The sequence below is a fragment of the Trichoderma gamsii genome (genome assembly GCF_001481775.2).
Source record: "Trichoderma gamsii strain T6085 chromosome Unknown Scaffold_51.2, whole genome shotgun sequence".
Classification (NCBI taxonomy): domain Eukaryota; kingdom Fungi; phylum Ascomycota; class Sordariomycetes; order Hypocreales; family Hypocreaceae; genus Trichoderma; species Trichoderma gamsii.
Window position 1 is genome coordinate 156,419 of NW_020171388.1, and position 23,207 is coordinate 179,625.

The 23,207-nt window shown below is 50.6% G+C and overlaps 5 protein-coding genes across 5 annotated transcripts; 2 read left to right on the forward strand and 3 right to left on the reverse strand.

Moving 5' to 3' along the window:
* Positions 1–738: 738 nt before the first annotated feature.
* TGAM01_v209806 (hypothetical protein) lies at positions 739–2,556 on the forward strand (the record flags this gene model as incomplete). The annotated part of the gene is made up of 4 exons (XM_024550640.1): positions 739–811; positions 947–1,031; positions 1,107–1,273; positions 1,367–2,556. 4 exons carry the CDS (start codon positions 739–741, stop codon positions 2,554–2,556), a joined length of 1,515 nt encoding a protein of 504 aa, XP_024404623.1.
* Positions 2,557–7,400: 4,844 nt separating this feature from the next.
* TGAM01_v209807 (hypothetical protein) lies at positions 7,401–8,485 on the forward strand (the record flags this gene model as incomplete). The annotated part of the gene is made up of 2 exons (XM_018808602.1): positions 7,401–7,584; positions 7,797–8,485. 2 exons carry the CDS (start codon positions 7,401–7,403, stop codon positions 8,483–8,485), a joined length of 873 nt encoding a protein of 290 aa, XP_018658143.1.
* Positions 8,486–9,280: 795 nt separating this feature from the next.
* On the reverse strand, positions 9,281–10,084 carry TGAM01_v209808 (pyridoxamine 5'-phosphate oxidase; the record flags this gene model as incomplete). The annotated part of the gene is made up of 1 exon (XM_018808601.2): positions 9,281–10,084. The coding sequence occupies one exon, from the start codon at positions 10,082–10,084 to the stop codon at positions 9,281–9,283; it is 804 nt and encodes a 267-aa protein (XP_018658142.2).
* Positions 10,085–11,498: 1,414 nt separating this feature from the next.
* Positions 11,499–18,319, reverse strand: TGAM01_v209809 (protein pyrABCN; the record flags this gene model as incomplete). Its single annotated transcript, XM_018808600.2, has 3 exons — positions 11,499–11,558; positions 11,614–17,657; positions 17,737–18,319. The coding sequence occupies 3 exons, from the start codon at positions 18,317–18,319 to the stop codon at positions 11,499–11,501; spliced, it is 6,687 nt and encodes a 2,228-aa protein (XP_018658141.2).
* Positions 18,320–20,432: 2,113 nt separating this feature from the next.
* On the reverse strand, positions 20,433–21,958 carry TGAM01_v209810 (hypothetical protein; the record flags this gene model as incomplete). The annotated part of the gene is made up of 3 exons (XM_018808599.1): positions 20,433–20,847; positions 20,907–21,621; positions 21,709–21,958. The coding sequence occupies 3 exons, from the start codon at positions 21,956–21,958 to the stop codon at positions 20,433–20,435; spliced, it is 1,380 nt and encodes a 459-aa protein (XP_018658140.1).
* Between the last annotated feature and the right edge of the window lie 1,249 nt (positions 21,959–23,207).

Genomic DNA, 23,207 nt, shown 5'->3' on the forward strand with positions numbered 1-23,207 from the left:
ATGAATGTCAGTACCAACCTGCACTCGCACCTCGTCTGCGGCATTTGTCTACTAAACGTATCGGCAGTAACCGGGGCTTTTCTCCAAGACATGCATGCATCATCTGAGCGCTATTCATCACATTCTGCCTCTTTTTCATAGGCTGGGATGGGATCCAACCGACATAGCCCCCTGGCCTGCCTAATTGGCCTGCCTAATTGGCCTGCCTGAGGGGTAGACAGGGGGTTTCTGGAGTTTTTTTTCCACCATGGCGGCAAAAGGCAGCACGGTTTAAGTGGTCAATACTGGACGGTTACTGGACGGTGTGACATCAAAACTATGTTGTGAAAGGCGAATTTATATACTACTTATACACTCACGTCGCCTCGGCGTCGTTGGCCGCCCCGAGGCGAATTCTGGTCGTACCGGGTGAGGCGATGCAGTAGCGGGTATGTCTCCCTCAAAAAGCCCCATAAGATGGGGATGAGGCCAATCCTGGATATACACATTGCATGCCGGCTTCTCCATTCTTCTGCTCGACTGATGCACCGTAATATTGGCGAATGCTAAATGTAAGACACTTGACAGGTCAATCTGTTTTCATATACTACGCCTAGGTGGCATTGCTGTGGCCTGATGCTCGCCGGGTTGATGTTGCTCATATATGCGCCTTTTTGCTTCCTTCGCAGGCCTTTCTCTCTCTTCGCGAATATCTCAAGCAAGGTTGATCGGCTGTAAACTTACATTTATCCCGGAGAGATGATGAGTTTGATATCATCTAGAGGCTGTGACTGCAAGTCCTTTAGATACCAGGCATGGCATAAATCTCCAGGTTCGTCTCGCTGTCTTGCTCCGTACACCGCCACGTATTTTTTACACATCCTTCATCTTCCTACCAACAGTCCAGAGCCTCTGGAGAAGAATTGTGAAGAGGAAGGAGTTCATTCATTGACAACCAACAATCTAGAAGGAGAATTTGAAGGGACGATCTCTGCGGACGCCATAGCGAGTGATAGATCCAAACACTTTGCTGAGGCTGATGTTGTTATCATGTCAGTTCCATCTCTCTCCCAACTCTTGTATTATTGGTATTTCTGTGTATCTGACAAGATTGTTTACTTGAACAGTTATGCCAAAGGAGACGAAGTGCGTAAATGCTATACATGCAAGAAGGTATTCGATGAAAAATTTCATATACCACCGATATGGTGGACGACGCTGTCGAGGCGGTCCAACGGCTATTTTGGATACGAAAATGTGCTTGATGCGAGTGGGACGAATCGGACAGGCACCAGTAAGTGGGCGATTACTATCACTCCATACTCCTGCATATAACCGCTTACTATGTAAGAATTATGAATCATTCGTGTACTGACGGGAAGAGTAGTCTCCTGGCTTCGATTCCTCATGAAACATGTCAACAGCGCAGACTCTGGCCACCATAATAAAAATGATATCGATTATAGGTGGGTTAAGCTAAATGCTTTCGTGCGATGGTATGCTCCTTCAGATAAAGCTCTTTCAGATAAAGCTCCTTTGGATGAAGCTCCTTTGGATGAACGCCCGAAAAGCCGCACTGAGATTGTCCTCTTCGACCATCCCGAGTTTGCACAACAGGTTGGAGACTTTATCATTGAACAACTCAAGCCTCATGAGCTTAGCGATCCCTTTTGGGCGTATCCCGCCATGGTTGAAAAAGTTGCCGCTCTCCACGATGTGTGCGTTTGGGAATCTCGAACTCTTATTAGGAACTACGAGAAACATCGGACTCTTTATCGTGACCCGTTTGACTACCTCCATGAAGTCTCACGCCATAGTCTTCACATCAACGAGACTCTTCATGTCGCCGAATCCATCCTGGACAGCATGCAAAAGTATCACGATCACTTTACAGCTACCGAGCCTAGTAGCAATGAAAAAGTGGACCGTTTCGATCCTTTTCCTCAGAACATCAAAAATCGTCTTGGCCTTCTTCAAACAACACTCACTCATCTTCGTCATCGCGCCGAGTCCAATTACGAGCGTGTTAAGGCTGAGATAACTCTTTCGTTCAATAAATCTTCTCAAATAGAGTCCGGAGCTACGAGAGCCATTTCTTTAGCCGGTCTGCTTTTCCTCCCGGCTGCATATGTTACTGCTCTCTTCAGCACCTCTTTTTTCAATTTTGATGCTCCAACGGGCATTTGGGGCTTCTCTGACAAATTTTGGATCTACTGGGCTGTTACAATACCTGTGACTGCCTTGACTATTTTCCTATGGTTTTTTGGGCCTATGATCTTGAGCTTTGTAGTATCTTATTGCAAAGAAATTGGAACTCTTTTGCTAGATTTGATCAGTATAGGAAGGCGAGATGCGATGCGCTTAATGGAATTAGAGAAACAAAAGAAGATGCGGGCGAAAATGAATGAGAATCGGAAGAGAGACGGAAAGGAAGGGAGGAAGTTGGCGAGAAGAGATTACATAAGAAGGTTGGAGGACGAGGAAAGGGAAAGGATAGAGAAAGAAAGAGAGGAGAAAGAGAAAAAGAAAGAGAAAGGAGACAGATGGAATATGGCGAGTGCGGCGAGTATGGTCTAGATGGTGTATGACTACTTCTCCCGGTTTACTTTCACCTCTCTATTAGTGAGATTATTGTGAATTCTAAGGTTCCAAGATATAAAAGCGATATCCCGCGTGGCTGGAAAGCAGGGAGACCATATTTGGAAAGTTGTTTTCCGATTTTGAAAGCAATTGTTATGCCAAGTTAGGTACTCAAGGAGCGAGACTGATACTTTCTCCTCTCCATTTGAGATGTTATTGTCAAGGTAGCTGCTTAGCTGACTGAGTCTTTAATTGAAAAATCTCACAAAACAACATCAAACCATGATAGTCTGAACATAGCAGGCGAAATATGCAATGTGGAGTAAGTGTGAGATAGTTTCTAGTGGGACATGAGCGTTTCTTATAGCCAGTTCTGGAAGTAAACATGTAGCACTTGTCTTTTTTTCACACTCAGATATGAATGCAGACAGCTTTGAGCTATGTATCACGCATTTTCGGCACTTATATAACCAGAACTTGGCAGTGTATGCCGTAATGGGGCTAGTAATATTGGCTAAGGCGGCCCTCTGAAAAGGATTTCGAAATAAACCATCTTTACGTATGTTCAATTCCCTTGTGAGCAAGCTTTACACTACCTAGCCACGTATCTTGAGAAGAGAAGTCGTCTATACGTGTAAAAAAGTCTTCATCAAACTCGCATTTGTCTGGCTTATAGCTATCTAATGATTATACAGTTTCAGACTATGCTTTCTCATATTAAAATGATATACTAGCTATCGCTGAACCTGATCGAGTAAATGTTTTATGATTATGATTTGTAGTTTTTTTTCTCCTGTGCTCAGACACTTCAGCCGCTCCAAGCTAGTGCTAGAGCCATCCCATAGAAGGCGTGTAGTTGCGCCTTGAAGGCAATGAAGTATGCAAATGTTTTGCCTTTGAAGTGACCAAGGTGCTCTTAAATGGCTCATACCGCCAAGACTGCACGACTCGTCATAAATTTGCCAGCTCTCTAGTGTAGTTTGGATGAGCACTTTGTATGGAACGATGGGATCTAGGTCAGACTGCTATATTAGACCCATGGCGAAAGCCTGGGTCAAATCCTGACGGCTTTGTTGAGGCTGACTGCTCCCAGAAGACCCTTTACAGTAAGGGCCGGCTCTTAAATAGCATCTGACATGTACGTGGCGTTTGATGCTCCTCTCATGGCCGCGGGAAGAGATGATTAGTGCGAAGAGCTGAGGGCAAAATGCCTACGCTAAGACACTCGCCGCCTCGGTTTGCGGCGAGCTAGCTGGCAGCCACGTATCATGCTGATTTTTTTTTTTTTTTTTTTGGTCAATACGTGGATCCAGTCATATTGGCTTGAGATCAGATTAGTAGAATATACCATAAAACATTTAGGATTATGGATGTATCAGCTCACAAGAAGAGGATGTGGTCATCACTATCGTCACGCGGAGAGAGCGAGGCGGCATGTAAGCAGGCCCTTACATGCTATAACTTGCTCTGTCCGCCCAGAAATGGAGCACAGCGCCGTGGAGCAGTTTCTCCCTCTCCACTCCGTTTAGTAGAAAAGATTCGCCGTTGAGTCCGGGCTATTGAGCGGTAAGGCCCGACGTCGAAACTAGGCGTGATGCTAGGACTTTCAGGTGTCGTGCACGTGTTGGACCCTGAGTAGATAAAGGACGCTTATTTTTGCGTCAGTAGAAAGCGTAAAGCCCTATTTCGTAAGCACTGGATGCAGTAATCATTATTTTCAGTATTCATTATTTTCATCATCTGCTCTGCATTAGGGGCAAAAGACGACAAGTAACGGTGTTGACGTTTGGGATACAGCTTCTGTAGTTGTGATGACATAAGAGATTAGATTATCCGTAGATGCGGAATATTAGAAGCACCGTATGTACCCATGGTACACAGAAGGAGCAGAGATGGTGCCTTCCTCGCCAGCTTGAACCGTTACAATCTTTCCTCTCGAGACTGAATCTAAATTTTGACATCTCTCCTTGATTTCGCAGTTTTCTTTCTCCTCATCCCCTATTCTCAACTTCGTCCACGGTGCAATGAATCCCATGTCTCGCAACAAGCGGTTCATAGGCATTGTTAGCGAGGCTGGGTAACTTAATTTCCAGGACCTTGGCAAACTCTAAGATTCACCGAGCAATATCGCGTATACCAAGCCACCAAGCCCAGATTGGCTTCGTTGCCGCTTCCGAAAATATCAACCAATCCTGACGCCCCTTGTGCCGTTCTCCGTGCTTGGTAGTCGTCATCTAGATACCATCTGCGCGTTGTGGGAATCGGTTTCTATCTTCTTTTACATCTTGTCCGAAATTTGCCAGCACTAATGGCAGTTTACAGGCCCCATCGTGTAAATGATCCGCGGCAGCATCGGCAACGGGGGCCAAATCGAGACAATCCTGAGCTAGCTGAGACCCCCGCCGTTCTTTGGGTCAATGAGTGGTATAGTGTTGCTCTTGACGAATATTTCGGTGCTATTTGTACTCCATATCGCCTTGAAACGAATTGCGGATGAGGAATATTCTGAAGTGTCCGCTTCTGTCCAAAATTCCCGATACGCCACCTCCTTTGCTAGCCATAGACTGCATCTGCCTCTGCACAATATGCGCCTGACCCTCCGCGCATTTCATAATGCGGGTTAGCGATTAAGGTTTGCTCTGTTAGACAATGATCATCAGGTACTCCGTGTCCATTGCACGATGCTTGTGGGCCAAAGGGCTCGGATCTTCTCCATTGATTACGATGGTATCATTGGCAGTAGGCCATCTTGCTGCAAGGGGCAATGAAACGACTGCCAAGATGGGATATGCAAATCTAGCGTTCAAGTTGCTTGATCAACTAGTCACGCAATCTCGGTTTAACAGCTAGACGAAGGCGGAGCAAGCTAAGCAAAATATTTTCCAAAAATATGAGCTTTGGATGATATTGCTGCTAGCTGAGAAAAAGGAACGAAAATAAGAGGACCCGATGTCTACTTGGCGGAATCCCGGCATCGCCCTTTTCTCCGTGAGGTGACTGGAAGTTCATAATTAAAGGGGTCGATGGTGTTTGTTCGCCGCGTCTCCACCGTGGGAAGAATCGCTGGCAGACGACGGTTAGACGCCACAGCCACGAGCCGCGCTGCAAGTACTAGCAAGAGCTGTAAATCACGCTTCATTAGCACCGCACTGTTTTCAAGCCACGGAGGACGGTGCTCGTACGAGCCGAAGTAGGAAAACTGGAGGGCTCGTATTCAGCGTCGCGCGTCAGGGATAATGACGTTTGGACAGAAAAGGGGCCACAGAGACACGCTGGACCAGATTGGGCTTGAACTGGACTGACAACGGCAGCAGCGGCAGCAAGCGATGGAACACTCGATGAAGATTGTATGAATGAAATCAACGAGCTGTTCCTGGCAGGGCCTGGCGACGCGATCTCGAAGATGTCCTGTTTAAGCGAAGAGGATCCATGAACTACCTGCTTTGGTATGAGAAAGGAGGGGCCAAGCATTCACCGCTTGCTGCAGACTCGGGGACATGTCACTATTGAGACAGAAGAGGCAAGGGCTGTTCACGCTGCCGTTGTTCACCGACGAACTGTTCCTGCAGAGACAGCACATGGTTGATTGCAATATTGAACGATTTACGTACGCGAATGAGCATTTTGGTTGATAAGATGGTCCGACCAGATGCTGATTCGCCGAGTGCGTAGCACGGGGAATGGAATGTCTTGTGAGCAGACATCTTCAAGAATTTCTGGCAGCCAAGCGAGCAGCTCTACTAGAGCAACGCTTAGCTAGTTTTTCTTTTTCTTTTGTCTTTCCATTCTCTTTCGTGCACGCTGTCCGAGCCCCAAGACGAACCACGAGGCTAAGAATAGAGACGAGAAGACAAAGATTGGTGAGCAAATAAGCTATACTTGTCTCGACCTCATCAAGCAAAATCTCACATGTTCAATCTCACTTGCAGCAGCAGCATGGCCAAGCGAAACCGCCTTGGGGTTCCATTTTGATTGATTGATGCATACATAAGCTACTAGCGGGAACAGCAAGAGTTCAGGTACTTGCGCATAGAGTGCGCCGCCGGCTGGTACCTCCGAAGCTCTCGGAGTGCTGTTCCTTGGACTGTGATGTTGCCGAGCAGCAGCGGCTCTCTATTCGCTGGCGGAGAGCCCCTGGAAGGTCCCCCTTAGCGGCCTTCTTTTGGCGCTCTCTCCGCTGGTGCTCTAGCGGGCTTTAGCGGGTGCGCCACCGCACGGTCACTGGGCTCCCTGGCCTTGGCACCGCCTCCGCTGGGGTCAGCACTGTGCTTATAGTGTTCAGCCTTACTTGGCCGGTATCCAGACGGGAATACAGAGACTGGAAGCATCAGCGCGGGCTTCTCCTAGGGAGGGGACCCCCCTGTACCTGAGCCTGCACGGAGTACATGACATGCTTGCCTCGAGACGGCGGTTTGGATTCATATATTAGCACCGCCATCTCCCACCTGCGTCCCTCTCGGCATTGAATCACTGCTGCGTCGCTCGTTTGTTGCTGCATTTGCTGCCGATTACTTGCATTTGTGCTCGCGTGATCAGATACCGCTCCCGGCCACAATCGACGAGTCGCTGCTACGGCCTGGTACTGCTACTTATTCGCTGCTGCCCCCGCTCTATACACTCTGCCCACGACGACATATCTATACGACAGCGATTAAAAAAAGAGAAGCTTTTACCGAGAAGGAATACAATAAAAAGGACGAATTCAAAGGAAGGGACAAGGTTGATACCACGTCGAAGTCTAGAGGAGCTGTTACTTGCAAGGCAAGCCATGGGAAGCGGCCCTACAGCACTCGAACCATATACCACAGAAACAACACGACATCACCACCAGCACCACCACAATGCAGCGAGGAGGCAGCCGAGATGTGCGCTTTGCCGATGACGACAGTGATTACGAGTATGAGCGCACCAGCTTCATATACCGGCCGCTCTCCAGATTGCCCACGCCACCCCCGACCTTGAACAAGTCGTCATTCGCAGACCAATCGCTCGAGGATGATGACACGCTGAACCCGCGATATCGAGGTGAGTTTTTAGCTGCCTATCCAGCGCGTGTCTCTGCAAAGTACTCTGCGAGGTACTCTGCAAAGTACCCCGTGTAGCGCAGACCGCTTGCATGTGCTTACACGGATCGCGGAATACGGAGTACGGGATATTATTACCGCTGCAACCCCTCGGGACTTGCATTTGCCGCTTTGGACATGGGCGAATCACATGGCTAACAGTTTGGGTTACAGGTCCCGCCATCCATCTCGTGAATCTGATTCCCGCATCGGCGTCGCTGGCGAGCGCCTCGGTGCCCTTCGTGCAGGCCATGCTATCGCGGGCTGATCTTTCCATGGAGGAGCTGGCGCTGGCGGTTTGCATTCTCGACAGCCTCGACACCAAATTTGCGCGAACATGGCGGCTCTCATGCCCGCTCTCGTGTCCTATGCGCTCTGACGATCACGATCTGGACTCGCTCACCGTGACATCACCGGCGCTCATCAAGCGGCACTCACTCCCTTCGACACCGCGCGACGCTCCCCGCCAACAGCTTCACATCGATTCCGTACGTCCCGAAGTCATCATACTGGCTGCCCTTATAATTGCCGCAAAGTTCACGCGGGACTCGCAGCAGCCACCGGACTTTTACCGTCTTGCATGGGGCCGCGGCCTATGGTCAAACAAGCAGCTCAACTTGACGGAGCTGCGTATGATGGAGAGCCTGGACTACCGCATCTTGCCGCTGTGCGACGAAGACTGCCTCACGGATGCCATGGTGGACATGCAACTTGCTGGAGAGCTAGAAGAGTCAGGATTGCGATGGAACACGGCTCGCGAGCCCACGCCTCCGGATAGCGCAGCAGGCAGCGAGTGCGAGTTTGTGCCGAGCCACAACCGCTCCAAGACGCTTGGAGTGGCTCTGCTAGACGGGTTTCGATGATGTGGGGACAGCAAAGAAGGTCGACGCTGCGGCTGATAATCCCTCAACACAGAGGGACATTTTTTTTTTTTTTTTTTTTTTTTGACGAGTCATTGACAAAGCGATGGGCATTTTATTCTTTTTTAATACCTGGCTTTCTATTTTTATACGCTTAGCATGTTGGGCACACGAGCATATTTATTATGGCGTTTTGGAGAATCGCAAAGCGAGGAGCAATGGTCAACCCGATAGACACTGGCTACTTGGGCTACGGAGTCTTTTGCTGTTTTCTTGGATCATTCAATTCTTTACTCTTATTATTGGTCACTTTGTTGTAAACAAGGGAAGCATTTGATGAGCTGCATCCTTGTTTCATCTTCTTTTGTCGGGTGGACACATTTATGGGCAAAGCACCCATGGGAATCACTACTTGAAGGTGTTTTTGATCTGGATATTGCTATTTGGATGGGACAATTGCGTCTTTTTATACCACTTGGATCTTCTTTTTATTAGCTACATGCATGTATTTATCTACGTACCAAGCATAGCAGAGTAAATCATTTAGTGCTGCTTGCCTGTCGAGGCGAGCGGATATGATATCCCACACGATTGGTTATTTCCACCTCATTAACTTCTGTCACTGTCTGATGACTCCTCTTTCGTGTCGATATCAGTACCTTTCTTCTATCTTTTAAAATGCCCTTGTATTTTCTAATGATACATGCATATAGGTATCACTCATTACTGCGTATACCAGGGAGCATAACCCCCTTTTTCTCAAGGTAAAGAACACACACATACATGGCCATATCAGAATCAGGGACTCAACCTCTCCAGTCGCCATCGCCCCTCTTTGCCATCCTTGCCCTCCTCCCACTCGTACACGAAGCGATCGTGCAGCCTGCTCTCACGGCCCTGCCAGAACTCAACTCGCTGCGGCACCAGGCGGAGTCCGCCCCAGAAGTCGGGCACGGGGATCTTGTCCTGGTCCTTGAAGCGCTCCTCGACGTCTTTGACCCAGCCCTCCAGCTCGGCTCTTCCGTCATCTTCTTTCTCTTCCTCGCCATCTGACGTAGCTACTGCTGATTCGGCCTCGGCCTCCTTCGTCTTTTCAAGTCCACCATTCACTTTCTTCGACTTTGGCGTCAGCACCACGGACTGCTTGCTCGCCCACGCACCGATCCTGCTGCCCCTCACGCGCGTATCGAAATACGTCTGGCTCTCCTCGCGCGAGTTCGTCTCCGTAATCCCTTCGACGCGGACCTGGCGCTGCAGCGGCGGCCAATAAAACACGAGGCTGGCGTGCGGGTTGGTGGCCAGGTCGCGGGCCTTGCGCGAGGTGCCGAGGTTGGTGTACATGACGAAGCCGTGGGCGTCGAGCTCCTTGAGGTAGACGACGCGCGAGGACACGCGGCCCGAGGGCAGCTCGGCGGTGGAGAGGGTGCAGGCCTCGGGCTGGGAGATGGACGGCGTGCGCTGGGCGAGGGAGAACCAGGCGTGGAATTGGGGGATGGGCGACGTTGGGTTGAGGTCGTGGAGGTGTAGCTGGGAGAGGGTGAATTGGGGGGCTTGGCCGTGGGGGTTGTGGCCTGCGGGGGCGACTGTTTTGGAGATTGTCATGTTAGATGATTTGAATGTATGTATATGAGGTTGTGTGTGAGAGGATGAAGGTGAGGGGAGTTGGGGACGGAGTGAGTCATGTTATCATAGGGCATGAGATGTATTTGAGAAAGTAGGATGCGAGTCAATCATGGTGAAGACGTACAAATCAGCTTCTCCTCCTCATTCGTCGCAACCAGCGAAGGGCGTCGGTACAGCGCCATCTTTGCTGCAGCGGATGTCGTCGTTGTCGTTGATGAAGCAAAATATCGCAGGCGGTTCAATCGCATTACCCCCCCAGTTTATAGTCACACCACTATAGGTCACCTGGTCGTTTCTGTCTTTTTTTATTTTATTCTAACCAAGCCGGTAGGTCTTTCCGCGTTCTGTAATTCAATATGAGTCTCCCTCTTGAAAATTAGATAAGAATGGACTGCTGATGAGTTAAGAAACAAGTCAGCTGGAGAGAGGATGAGGCTGAGAGGGAAAAGCTTTAGCGATGCTTAGAAAAATAAAGTGGGGGCGATCCGGAAAGGTAATGACGCCCTCTCCGTGCTTTGCCGTTGTAAATACTTATTTAGACAGTGGCGTGGTTTATTGCTGCTGCGAAGAAAAAAATTAAAAGTATGGCCGTGTAAGGTACTGAATGATAAACAGTACTTCAGATCAGTATTTCGTAGAAACTGCATTCATTATGTACATGTTGTGGCTTCTGATGAAATCAATGACATCGTGCTTTGCCAGCCCCACGCCACCGATTCTCACAAGAGGTGCATCTCAGTGAGATCTGCATAAATAACCTGCCATCTAACCAGAAGCCAAAACCTCAAGTACCATCTACTCCAAATACCCATTTTCACTGGTCGTAAGCAAGAGTATATTGTACAGTGGCTGTTCTAGCTGGGGCGCTGGTGCGGAACCATTTCCACTTAGTCTCTCACAACTCCACGGAAGCTTTGGACGCTCTTGCGCCTCTGCTGAAATAGACACACAACACACATATAAAACACACACATATAAAACACACACGACATATAAACAAAACGTACGCAACGTACGTACACGACGTATAAACGTACGTATACATACGTATACGCATCAAATCTATTGGGTATCATAGTACGGGGTATCTTATGCGCCTGTGGGCTAAATGCCTCTCACAGAACGCTCTCAAAAAAACACCAAATAACGCCAAACCCTTCCGAAAATAGGCAGACGATGCCATAAATACGGGTTTAATACCTAGGACGTAGTCTAATATGTGTAACGCCCTTTGGAAAAAAAAAAAGAAATAACCTTCTACATCGTGCCCCTTTTTGTGTCCCATTCATCCGTCCCAAAAAAATAAACCGAGATAAAACATCGAAATAAGAAACAAGTTCTACTCTGTACAGTCTTCATCCGGAATTCCACATCTGACTATGAAATGGCTTCTCTACGAGCTAGCCATAACAAGTGCCAGGAGCGCCATCCTGCAGTAAAGACCATACCGCATCTATCACAAAGTTAGCAAATTCAATCCCTTTTCGCGAGGAAAGGGGCGTCCTTACCTGTCTAAAGTACGCCGCCCGCTGGTCAAAGTCCACCTCCTCAGCCACCTCCTCGTTCCTTGGAAGAGGGTGCAGCACAACCATGGAGCTCTTGGCGTTCTTCAGCGTAGCATTGTCCACGCGGTACGAGTCCTTCACCTTCTCATAAGCCTCCACGCTCTCGAAGCGTTCCTTCTGCACGCGTGTGCAGTACAACACATCGCTGCGGGCAAGGATTTCGGGTGTCAGGGTCTCTGACTCAACCAACAGCTGTCCAGAGGCAATCAACTGTTCCTTCACCTTGGCAGGGAGAGACAGCGCCTTGGGAGACACGAGCTGAACCTTGACCTGGTAGTGCTGGAGCAGGTACACCAGCGAGTGGACGGGTCGGCCATACAAAAGATCACCCAAGAAGGTAATTGTCAAGCCCTTCACGGTACCCAGCTCCTCACGGATGGTAAAGAGGTCGAGGAAAGCCTGAGTTGGGTGCTCCTTGCTGCCGTTTCCGCCGTTGACTACGGGGACAGGGCAGTACTTATTGGCAATGTCCACAGAAGTCTCCTGAGGGTGACGCAAGACAACAGCATCTCCGTAGCAGGCCAGGGTTCGCAGAGTATCCTGCAGCGTCTCACCCTTCAGGACAGACGAGGTAGAGGTCGAAATCGCAATGGTACGTCCTCCAAGTCTCTGCATGGCAGCGTCGAATGAAGCAGACGTTCGGGTGGAAGGCTCATAGAACAGCGTGCAGAGAACACGGCCGCGGAGAACGTTCAAAACACCCTCGCGCTGGACGCCGAGTCGCATCTCTTGAGCCACTGTGAACAGTAAGTGCAGGTCAGATCGAGTGTACTGTTTCACGGACAGAACGTGGGAGTTCTTGAACGAGTTGGGCTGCGACAGCAGCTGCTGAAGAGAGTTGGTTGCTGGCTGAGGAGACAAAGTCAGGCCAAGTTCATCCACAGCGCCTCCAAGTCTAGCAGGAGAGCCAAGTCCATCAAGATTGCGGAAACGAGCGGCAATCTTGGGGCTGCTAAAACCAGCGGGTTGTCTGGGCTTGGGGCTCTCGGTCACTTGAGTAATGAGACCAATGGCGGGCTTCAAAGCAGGAGAAGTCGGGACTTCACGGGAAATGCTGTGCGAAGACATGTCCTTGCCCTTAGGAGGCACCGCCAAGAGTTCACCATCCAAGCAGACCGTGGCGTCCTGGAAGGTAACTCTGCGAACAGATCCGCGCATAAGACGGCCTTCAAACGGCGACCAAACGCTGCCAGGCTGGACTGGGTAGGCGCGGTCGATCTCGACCTCAATGCTGGTGCCAACTTGATCATGGAGCTCAAAGATTTCCATGGGGTTCTGGTAAAGCTTCTGCTTGAGATCGTCAATCGTCAGCTTGCCCTCAGTAACAGAGGTGAGCAGGAGCGGAAGAGCATCCGCAATGCCACTCGACGTGTCGGCCTTCTTTCCTAGAGACTCAGCCAGCTGGTAGGGCAGGCTTCCAACAGAGAAGACGTCAATGGTTGACATGTTTTCCCAAAGAGCTGCCTGATCCTTCGGGGACGGGAGGAGTCGATCTAGCTCAGGGTAGTCCTTGGTAGAAAGGTACAGGGAGTAGATGGAGACATCACAAGAAACGCGCAGTCCCTTGGCCTTGCTAAGCGCAATCAGACGAATGTCGTCCTTGTTCGTGACTGACGTAACGTGAATGCGGCGGTTGTGCAGGGAAGCCAGCAAAAGGATCGAGGCGAGGTCAGTCAGCTTGGCGTCAGTGACAATGACCTTGTGCGCCGGCCAAGCATCAAAGTGGGCAGTGACGGCAGCCACCTTGCTAATGTTGCCAGACAAGTGGTTGAAGGGAATGAAGAGCGAGCCGACTTCGCCAGCAAGGGTGCTAATCTGGCTGTCGTTATCCGAGGTGGCTGAAACAGACAGGTTGTAGTCGCAGTAGTCACCGAGCTTGCTGTTCTGCTGAGCGGCCCTGAGAGTGATGCCGTCGGTAATGGCGCCTTCCAGACCCAGAGGCATGACACGAATCATGCTGAAGCCTGCAGAGATGGAGGCCTTGGTAACAGTCTCCATATCGTGGCTCTCTGGCGTGACAAGGCCAGGAACAAAGGCTGCAACGTTGACCAATCCAGGAAGGACAACCGTCTTATGGCTGGTCTGGTAGTCACGCTTGCTAACGCTAAGATCGAAGCTTCGAGCAATAGCCTCAATGAGGATCTTGGCGTTCTTGACGTTGGTTACCAGAGGAATCTGGTAGTCAACAGCCATACGACGAGTCTGGTAGCCTCTGCTCATGTAGTTTGCGGGGCGGCGGTACTTGTTGTTGGAAGGCAAGTTGATGTACAGATCAATCGTGTTCTTGGAAAGATGCTGAGTGAGAGAAAACTCGGAATCCTTGTCTTCCTCCTTGCCGAGGACTTCGAGGTACTGGACAGGGACACCGTGCTCCTGAAGGAAATCGGCAGTACCAGCGGTGGCAAACAGTTTGTAGCCAATCTTCTGGAGCTTCTGGACTGATGGAAGCATCTCTTTCTTGTCCTTGAACGAACCAATGGACAGGAGAATGTTCTTCTTGGGAATCTTGAATCCGGTAGACAAGAGAGCCTTGAGGTATGCCTCGTTCTTGTCAACACCGAAACAAGCAACTTCACCAGTGGAAGCCATCTCGACACCAAGAACAGGATCAGCGCCAGAAAGACGAGAGAAACTGAACTGGGGAACCTTGATACCGACGCAGTCAGGGGCGATATCTGTAGGTGGGTACTCTTGGAAAGGCTGGCCCATGATTGCCTTGGTGGCCATCTCGATCAAATCAACTCCCATGACCTTGGAAACAAAGGGGAACGAACGAGAAGCTCGGACGTTACACTCAATAACCTTGATGTCGTTGTCCTTCGCGATGAACTGGATGTTGAAGGGACCGGTCACGTTCAAAGCGGCACCAATCTTGCGAGTAGCCTCTTCAATGCGTGAAATGGTGGTACGTTCAAGATCTTGCGGTGGTAGGATGAGAGTGGCATCACCAGAGTGGACACCGGCATTCTCAACGTGCTCAGAGATGAAGTGACCAACAACAACACCATCCTTGGCAACAGCGTCCATCTCAATCTCCTTGGCGTTCTCAATATACTTTGTGATAACGACAGGGTGTTCGCGTGAGACCTCGGCGGCCTGGGCCAAGTAGCTTTCCAGGTCCTTCTCAGAGTAGACAGTGTTCATGGCCGCACCAGAGAGGACGTATGAAGGTCGAACAAGCACGGGATAAGACACCTTTTGGCAGAAAGCCTGGGCCTCTTCGAAGCTGGTAAGCTCCTTCCAAGTGGGCTGGTCAACTTCGATTCGGTCCAGCATACGAGAGAACTTGTAACGGTTTTCGGCGGTATCAATCATCTCAGGAGAGGTGCCCAGCACCTTGACACCGGCACGGTGGAGGGGCAGAGCAATGTTGTTGGGAGTCTGACCACCCATGGCACCAAGGACACCGCTGGCGTTTTCCAGCTGGTAGATATCCAAGATCGTCTCAAGAGTGATGTTCTCAAAGTACAGCTTATCGGCCTCGTCGTAATCGGTGGAGACTGTCTCTGGGTTGTAGTTGACCATGATGGTCTTGTGGCCGGTGGCTCGCAGAGTGCGGATGGCGCGAACAGAGCACCAATCAAACTCGACAGATGAACCAATTCGGTACACACCAGAGCCCAGAACCATGACACCGTGGTCATCAAAGTCAACATCGTGCTCAGACGCGTTGTAGGTGAGATACAGGTAGTTTGTGAAGGCAGGAAACTCGGCAGCAACGGTATCAATCTGCTTGACAAAGGGCTGGACGCCAGCCTCGAGTCTGAGTCTGCGAACAGCAATCTCGTTTGAGCTCCAGAACTTGGCAAGCTGTCGGTCGGAAAAGCCCAGACGCTTGGCCTGGAGAAGAATGCCGGGGTTGAGTGCAATATCGGCGGTGCTGTATTGAGGCATAGCCTTGGCAAAGTCGCTCAAGCCCATGAGCTTCCGGAGGAACCACTTGTCGATTCTGGTCATCTCCCAAATCTTGTCGACTGAATAACCCTGGTGCATGGCGTTGGCAATAGCAAACAGACGCTGGTCAGAGGGTGTTTGCAGCTCATCATCGATGCTCATGAGAGCCTTGGTCTCGCCAAAACCAAGATTGTGGAAATCGATGGCTCGGATAGCCTTTTGGATGGCTTCTTCGAATGTGCGACCAATGCTCATGACCTCACCGACACTCTTCATGGAAGAGCCAAGCTGGGTGGAAACACGAGTGAATTTCTTCAAGTCCCATCTGGGCATCTTGACAACGACATAATCGAGGGACGGCTCAAAGCAGGCGCATGTGACCTTGGTCACCGAGTTCTTAATCTCCTTGAGAGGAATTCCGAGACCCAGCTTAGCGGCAATAAACGCCAGGGGGTAACCGGTAGCCTTGGAAGCCAAAGCAGAGGATCGAGACAGACGAGCGTTGACCTCAATAATGCAGTACTCCCTGGAGAAGGGGTTCAGAGCATACTGAATGTTACACTCACCGACAACGCCAAGGTGTCGAATGACATTGACGGCCGTTGTTCGGAGCATGTTGTAGTCCTCATCGGAAAGGGTCTGCGAGGGGGCAACAACAATGGAGTCACCGGTGTGAATACCGAGAGGATCAAAGTTTTCCATGTTACAAACAGTAATGCAGTTGTCCTGAGCATCTCGGACGACTTCATACTCAATCTCTTTCCATCCCTTCATACTTCGCTCGATAAGAACTTGAGGACTAGCGGCAAAGGCCTTGTGGCAAAGGTCCGTCAATTCTTGTTCGTTGTTGGCGAAACCACTACCTAGACCACCCAGGGCATAGGCAGCACGGACGATGACGGGAAAGCCAATGTCCTTGACAACGTGGAGGGCCTCCTCGACGTTGTTGGCTGAAGCAGACTTGGCGCACTTCTCGCCAATGGAGTCCATGCTTCGAGCAAAGAGCTCACGGTCTTCGGTTGTGATAATGGTATCAATGGGAGTACCTAGAACTTTGACACCGAGGCTCTCAAACTCGTCTTTGAGCTGGATACCGACCTGAAGGGCGGTTTGACCACCAAAGGTAACGTAGATGGCATCCGGTCGCTCGTACTGAATGACCTTGCGCACAAAGTCGGCGTTGACGGGGAGGAAGTAGACCTTGTCAGCCAAGCCCTTTGAGGTCTGAATGGTGGCAATGTTGGGGTTGATGAGCACAGTGTAGATGCCTTCCTCCTTCAGCGCCTTGATAGCCTGGCTACCAGAGTAGTCGAACTCTCCGGCTTGACCAATGCTGAGACCGCCACTGCCAAGAACAAGAACCTTCTTGACAGAGACACGGGGATGAAGTCTCTCGTTCTCCTCGATAGCTCCACCGGGGAAGGAGACAGGAGACTGCAACAGAGCAGAGTTCTCAGCACAGCTGGCCATGGTATTAATGAATACATCGAAAAGATATTCGGTGTCTCGAGGGCCCGGGGTGCTCTCAGGGTGGAACTGGACACTGAAGTATGGCTTCTCAACGTGCATGATACCCTCGTTGCTGCCATCGTTGGCGTTGACGAAGAGCTCTGTCCAGCCTGTAGGCAGAGAGCCGGCATCCACAGCGAAACCGTGGTTCTGGGAGGTGATGTGGCACTTTCCAGTAACCATGCTTGTGCAAGGAATGTTGTGACCGCGGTTACCAAACTTCATCTTGGTGGTCTTTGCACCAGCGGCGCGGGCCATCAGCTGGTGACCCAGGCAGATACCAAAGATGGGAATCTTGTTGAGCTCCATCACGGCAGCAATGTTCTTGGCAGTGCTCTCGAGCATAGCTGGGTCACCGGGGCCGTTGGAGATGAAGAGACCGTCGTACTCCTCGCTGGTCGCCTTGGTCACGTCATAGTCCCAAGGGCAGACTACGACTTCGACACCACGCTTGAGGAAGCATCGAAGCTGGTTGAACTTCATGCCGACATCAACACACAGAACACGGATTGTCCGGCCGGAAGGATGCTGGCGAGCAACGACGGACGCGGGAGGCTTATACAGCTTAGGCTCCTTGACGGATACTACGAAAGGCATGAGCATATTTCTTTTTATGTTTTGGGTTTACATCTAGTAGAAAGAGGGGCATATGGGGGAACTCACCCTGTGCCACCAAGTTTTGTGTGTTGGGGTTCACCCAGTCAATTGCCTCGAAGGCATCGAGAGAGGCGAGGCTATCCGCCGTTGCAGTAGCGCTGGCAAGTCTCATCTTGCCCAGCATGCTACCCTTCTCTCGGATTCTCTTGGTCAAGGCTCTGGTGTCCACGCCATACATGGCCGGGACGCCCTGTTCCTTGAGCCATGTGCCAAGAGAAGAGGTAGCGAGGAAGTGGGAGAAATCTTCGCCGCAGTAGGAAGCGGTAACGAGACCAGCAATGTGAATCTGCGAGGACTCGAAGTGGGCAGGCAGATCGCCAAGCAGCTCATCAAGCGTCTCGCGCGAAGGGACACCATAGTTTCCGACTAGGGGAAATGTGATGACAAGGATCTGGCCACGATATGAGGGGTCCGTGATAGATTCGGGATACCCCACCATACCGGTCTGGAAGACCAGCTCTCCGGCGATGCTCTTCTCCGCACCGAAGCTGAAGCCCTGGTAGATGGTGCCATCTTCAAGCTCCAGGCACACCGGCCGCTCATCGCCGCTATGGCTAGCTGTAGCGGGTTTCCGTAGCTGGACAGCCATTGTGTTTATAGCGTGGAAATTCTGACTTGGATGGAAGTTCAGAGTACTGAAGGAGTGAAAATAGCTGAAGCTTGGGACTTTTCTGTCGTCTTACAAGTTCTTCAGGTTCTTCTTCTCCAGATTCAGCTACCGACACCGGACGTAGGGCAAGATTCTGCTAATAACAATGAGTGAGTGAACTGGAAGAGGGGCGAAGGCGGCTGGAGACGACTGACAAGAAAAACTCGTTCTCAGAGCTTTTCCCGGGCAGGTCAAGAGCTACCTCGCGCTCATCTGCTGCCTCAACAATAATTAGAAGGCGTCCTTCAGAGGGATCAGGTCGAGAATAGAAAAAAAAGAAGCTTGAAGGATGCCCTCGCCGTAGTTGAGGAGGAGAGAGAAGGAAGAAGAAAAAAAAATCTCAGCGCCGACCAGCGGAACGTTCTTAACACCACCAGCAACTTTTTTTTTCTGCCAGTGCCATCATCGCCCGTGCTAGCCTGTTGCCCTGAGCCATGCCATTGGCCAATGGAGCTGAGATCACAGCGCCAGTTCCACCGCCACCAGCGAGATGGGCCAATGACTGGGCGGCCTTGGGGCTGCCATATTGCCTATGATGGATGGGTGCAGGGCATTTGCGTGGTATTGATTCAGCGGCCACGCGCTAGAATGGACCCCGCAGCAGCCCTGTTTAGTGGCTGGACGTTGACCCCTCCATGGCGAGCAGAAAATTATTTTTGTCCCTGAATGGAGGTGACGAGATCCGGGCGTGTTTTCCATGTGCTTTCAGCAACACGCGGCTTATGGAGTAGCAAAGAGGAACTGCAAACAGTATGGCATCTTGTATGCTAATTGGATACATTAAATTGACAATGAATGCCATCATAACCGAACAGTATACGTTGTACAGGTGTCACGAGACTACCATGGGGTTTTCAAGTTGCAGCACCCCGAACAACCAAACGCCTCCGCAGATCCCTCTTTTTTTTTCTTTCCTTTTTTTCCCACTTGTGGATCAAAGCAACCCGAAAATCAAGGTGCGGTTGGGGACGAGCAAATCTGGACTTGGTCTTATCAAAGCCTAGTGTGCCGTGGCGAAGCGGCTGATTGCTATGTGTAATTGTCTGTTGTACGAGATATTGCGGTTTTGAGCTTCCCGAGCAATTGGCTAGTCTACATTGGTGGTTTTGCAATTTCGGCTCAGTGAAGAGATTTTCTGTTCCGCCCAGATACGCGGTTAGATCAAAACAAGCTTTGGTATCGATGCAATGTCTGACTCGTTGAACTTTTCCTCACATCCTTTAGCCCGTACCGGTTGTAACGTTTGTCTCCAGTGCTGGAGTTTTCTTTGTGGCCGTTCTCAGTTATACGAAGTAAAGGATGATAGTGATGGCGGCAAGTGTTTGTCATAGACAGGAAACAGCTTCCCAACAGTTCATCCAGCAGCATTCCTGAGACCCATGATAAGCTCTAAACTAGATCTACGGCTAATGAAAGTCTCTTGTCCTTCCAGATCGAAACGAACAGATATTGGTTGAATAGACAGCGTGAACCTAAAGATATCAAGGTTCTAGTATGAAGCCGTGTAAAAATAGAATGAGTTGCCGGCCCATCAAAGTACCACATTTCACCAGATTATACATCAGGCTGGATGAGGAAAGTTTTAAAGAGCATTTCCTGTACAAATTACGCTTGAATGGCTAGTTGAAAGATACGAATCCCGAGTACAAATTGCCAACGCATATCAGTATGGTGGCCAAGGTGTATTAATACTACATAGATAGGTGGCAGTTAAATAAGTAGGCCTATCTAATGAAAGTAGACTTTCCTCTCGGAAAGATGATTGTTCTTTTATGCTTCGTGAGTTTATATGCATTCTTGTAACATCCTTGCCATGCAAGTCCAGAAAAGAAGAGAAAGAAATGTCAAATGATATCATATAGTCAAACCATCAAGTCGCGCCTCTAAATAAGCAGATCGAAAACGCCAGCAGGAAATTGAGAGAAATTGCAGGCCATGTTCCCTTCCGCTGCCATCAAACCTCTTTTTTGGTTCTGGTTCCCCATCCCGTCATACTGCACATATGCCCTACCCCGCGGCTGTAAATCTTTAGTCATAACTCAGAACTGGTATCCTACTGCATAGGCACGCCTGCTTGTGGATTCATGGGTAGCCCTGGCATGTTTGATAATTGGGGTGTTCTCTGGGCAGCCGGACTCGCATGTTGGCTCGCTGCCATTGGATTGCCGGGCTTCTGGCCAGACGCTGACGTGCGGTAGGCAGGCTCATTCTTTGGGTCATGCTCGGGGAAGACGGCTTGTAGTCGGCGGTACAGATCTTGAATCGATTTATACCGTTCCTCCCTGTCCGCCACGGGGTCTACTGGTACGCTCGAGTTCTCGGCGCCGATCGGCATCGCTCTCAGTTTCAGAGCCATATTGAGCGGAGGTGCGCTAAGGTATGGTGGACACGGGGGGAGTTTGACATCTGGTTTTCGATCGGCCAGGGCAGCCATGTATGATAGATTTCCTTGAAGTCGTCGCATGCAACTAGATGACGCATTAGTAAATTAGAACAAGAGCTTGTCTGACTGTCGTGTGAAACATACTGTAGATAATCATGCTGGAAGTGGCTCTCCTCCTCCGTAGGCTTCCTGTCGGGAACGTTTCCATTGACAGCAACAAATTCCTTTTTCAGTTCTTGCTGTGTTGTCTGGATCTGAATAGACTCGTATAGTAGCTCGTGGTTGATGTCTAACAAGAGCGCAAACCTCTCCTTTTCAAGACTTTCCGTTGTAGGGCTCATTGGCACCGCGCTTGATGGGGCAGCCATGCTGCTCGCTGGGTTGGATGAAAAAGTCGGCGTCTGAGGAGTGGCTACTCCCATCTGCGGCTGGTGCTGGGTTGTAGGTGTCTGCCCTTGAGACATCGGCTGGGGAGTCGAGAACTGAGCTTGTTGGGGAGGCATGATATTCGTCGGCGTTCCTTGTGTTGTGCTCGGGGGCCTCTGAGGCGTTGATACCTGTGCCATCATATGGTTCTGCTGTTGCTGAGATAGCTGCTGGGGAGGCTGCTGTTGGGCTTGTTGGGGCTGTTGCTGCTGCTGTTGCTGCTGTTGCTGCTGTTGCTGCTGTTGCTGCTGCTGCTGCTGCTGCTGCATGCGCTGCATCATCTGTTGCTGCTGAGGCATGCCGGGCTGGCCCATGGGGAAGCCTTGCATGCCAGGGCCCATCATGTAGTTATTGGGAACGAAGCCTTGGGGACCGACCGACCCAGGGAGCACCTGGCCGTATGACGCGCCGGGGAATTGCTGCTGGTAGGCCACTATCACGAGTTAGCAATGTGTGCTCTACGCCGTCGCACAACGGCTGTGCCGGCGCCAATGTGCTATCAAGACACGGGAGGACCTACTCTGATTGTTTGGCGCCATGCCGGGCATGCCCTGACCCTGCATCATGGCGGCGCTGGCGTCTTGCATCATATGGGGGTTTGCGCCTGGGAAGACTCCCTGGGGAGTCATACCGGCGAATTGCTGCTGCCGATTAAACATGGCCTGCTGCCCTGGCTGCATTCCACCGGGCTGCATTCCTGGCTGCTGTGCGCCCGCCGGGGGGTTGAAGTTGGGCGCGGCATTGCCAAAGCCATAGTTGGCAGAGTACATGGCTGGCAGGGGGCAATTGATTGCTCAGGCGAGCCGCAAAGGCTAGGATGCTGTTTCGATTGCGAATTCGAGGTCGCGAGGTCGAGGCTGGCGAGCGACGAGACACGGTTTTGGGCGGTTGAAGATCGCGGAGCGGCTGAGAAGATGTTGTAGATGGAAAATGGCCTTAGCGGGTCGAGGAGCGCGAAAGTAGCCTAGTTGGCGGTGCTGCAGTCGCGGAATGACGTGAGATGCAGATGGATTGGGTCGCTGGCTCCAGTTGCGCTGTCAGGCACACACGATCCAATCGTCGGACCTGGAGAGCAATCTGCACAGATTTGCGGCCAGGGCCAGCCTGTGGGATATTAATAGTATCTGCGCTGTATTGGCTGCTTGCTGGCTGGCTGTCTTGAGGCCACGGGGAAGATCAGGCACAGGCACCGTGTTTGTCTAGGCGCTGCTAACAGTGTCGCTGAGTCAGTTGGAGATGCGATTCCTGCATGTGAACATTTGAGATCCTCTCAGGCCACTCTGTGCAGTCAAACAGCAGCAGAGTAGAAATTGAGCGACTAGACGGCGCAGTTCTTACCTGTACTTTCAACAGTAAACCAAGCGTCGTGTTTTTGCAGCTTGCCGATGCCAATGGAGAAAGAAAAAAGGCGGCCGGGAGGGACGATCAAGGTTTGCTGGCGCGCGGATAGGTGGCGACGGACGATGAAATTTCGACTGGTTATTGGATCAGAACGATTGTAGAGTAAGTCTACAGTCGAGTGTAGCCACGGGCCGTGCCTCGCTTAATAAGCCCGGATCTTGATTATCGTCGACGTACGTGCAGATTTACAGCTTCAGCAATAGTCAGCCGAGAGGATTTATAGGCTGTAGAGAAGTCTTCAATGCGTGTATGTAAAAGAAGGTATTCAGAGTAGCTGTCAGGCAAATATATATAGATACATCGGGTGTAATAGTAAGACGCCAGAACAAAACTCAGCTAGTGAGGTTAGTGATGTAAGGTCAGTGTAGACTTGATACGAAGCGTTCGATCCAGCCTGACCACTATCTATATTGTGCAACGCTGAATCAATACCACACAGTCACATGGAATGAGGCACTTGGCCTGTCCGTGATGGGCTGAGCTGTCTCTGGTACAGTCATAACTCATGTACCGTAAGCCACCAGCTTCCCAGTACAACCTCAATCCTCGAAATAGGGCATCGTTACAGGGTATATCAAAACATGTATGCGCGCCAGTTATTCAGGTAGGTAAATCTAA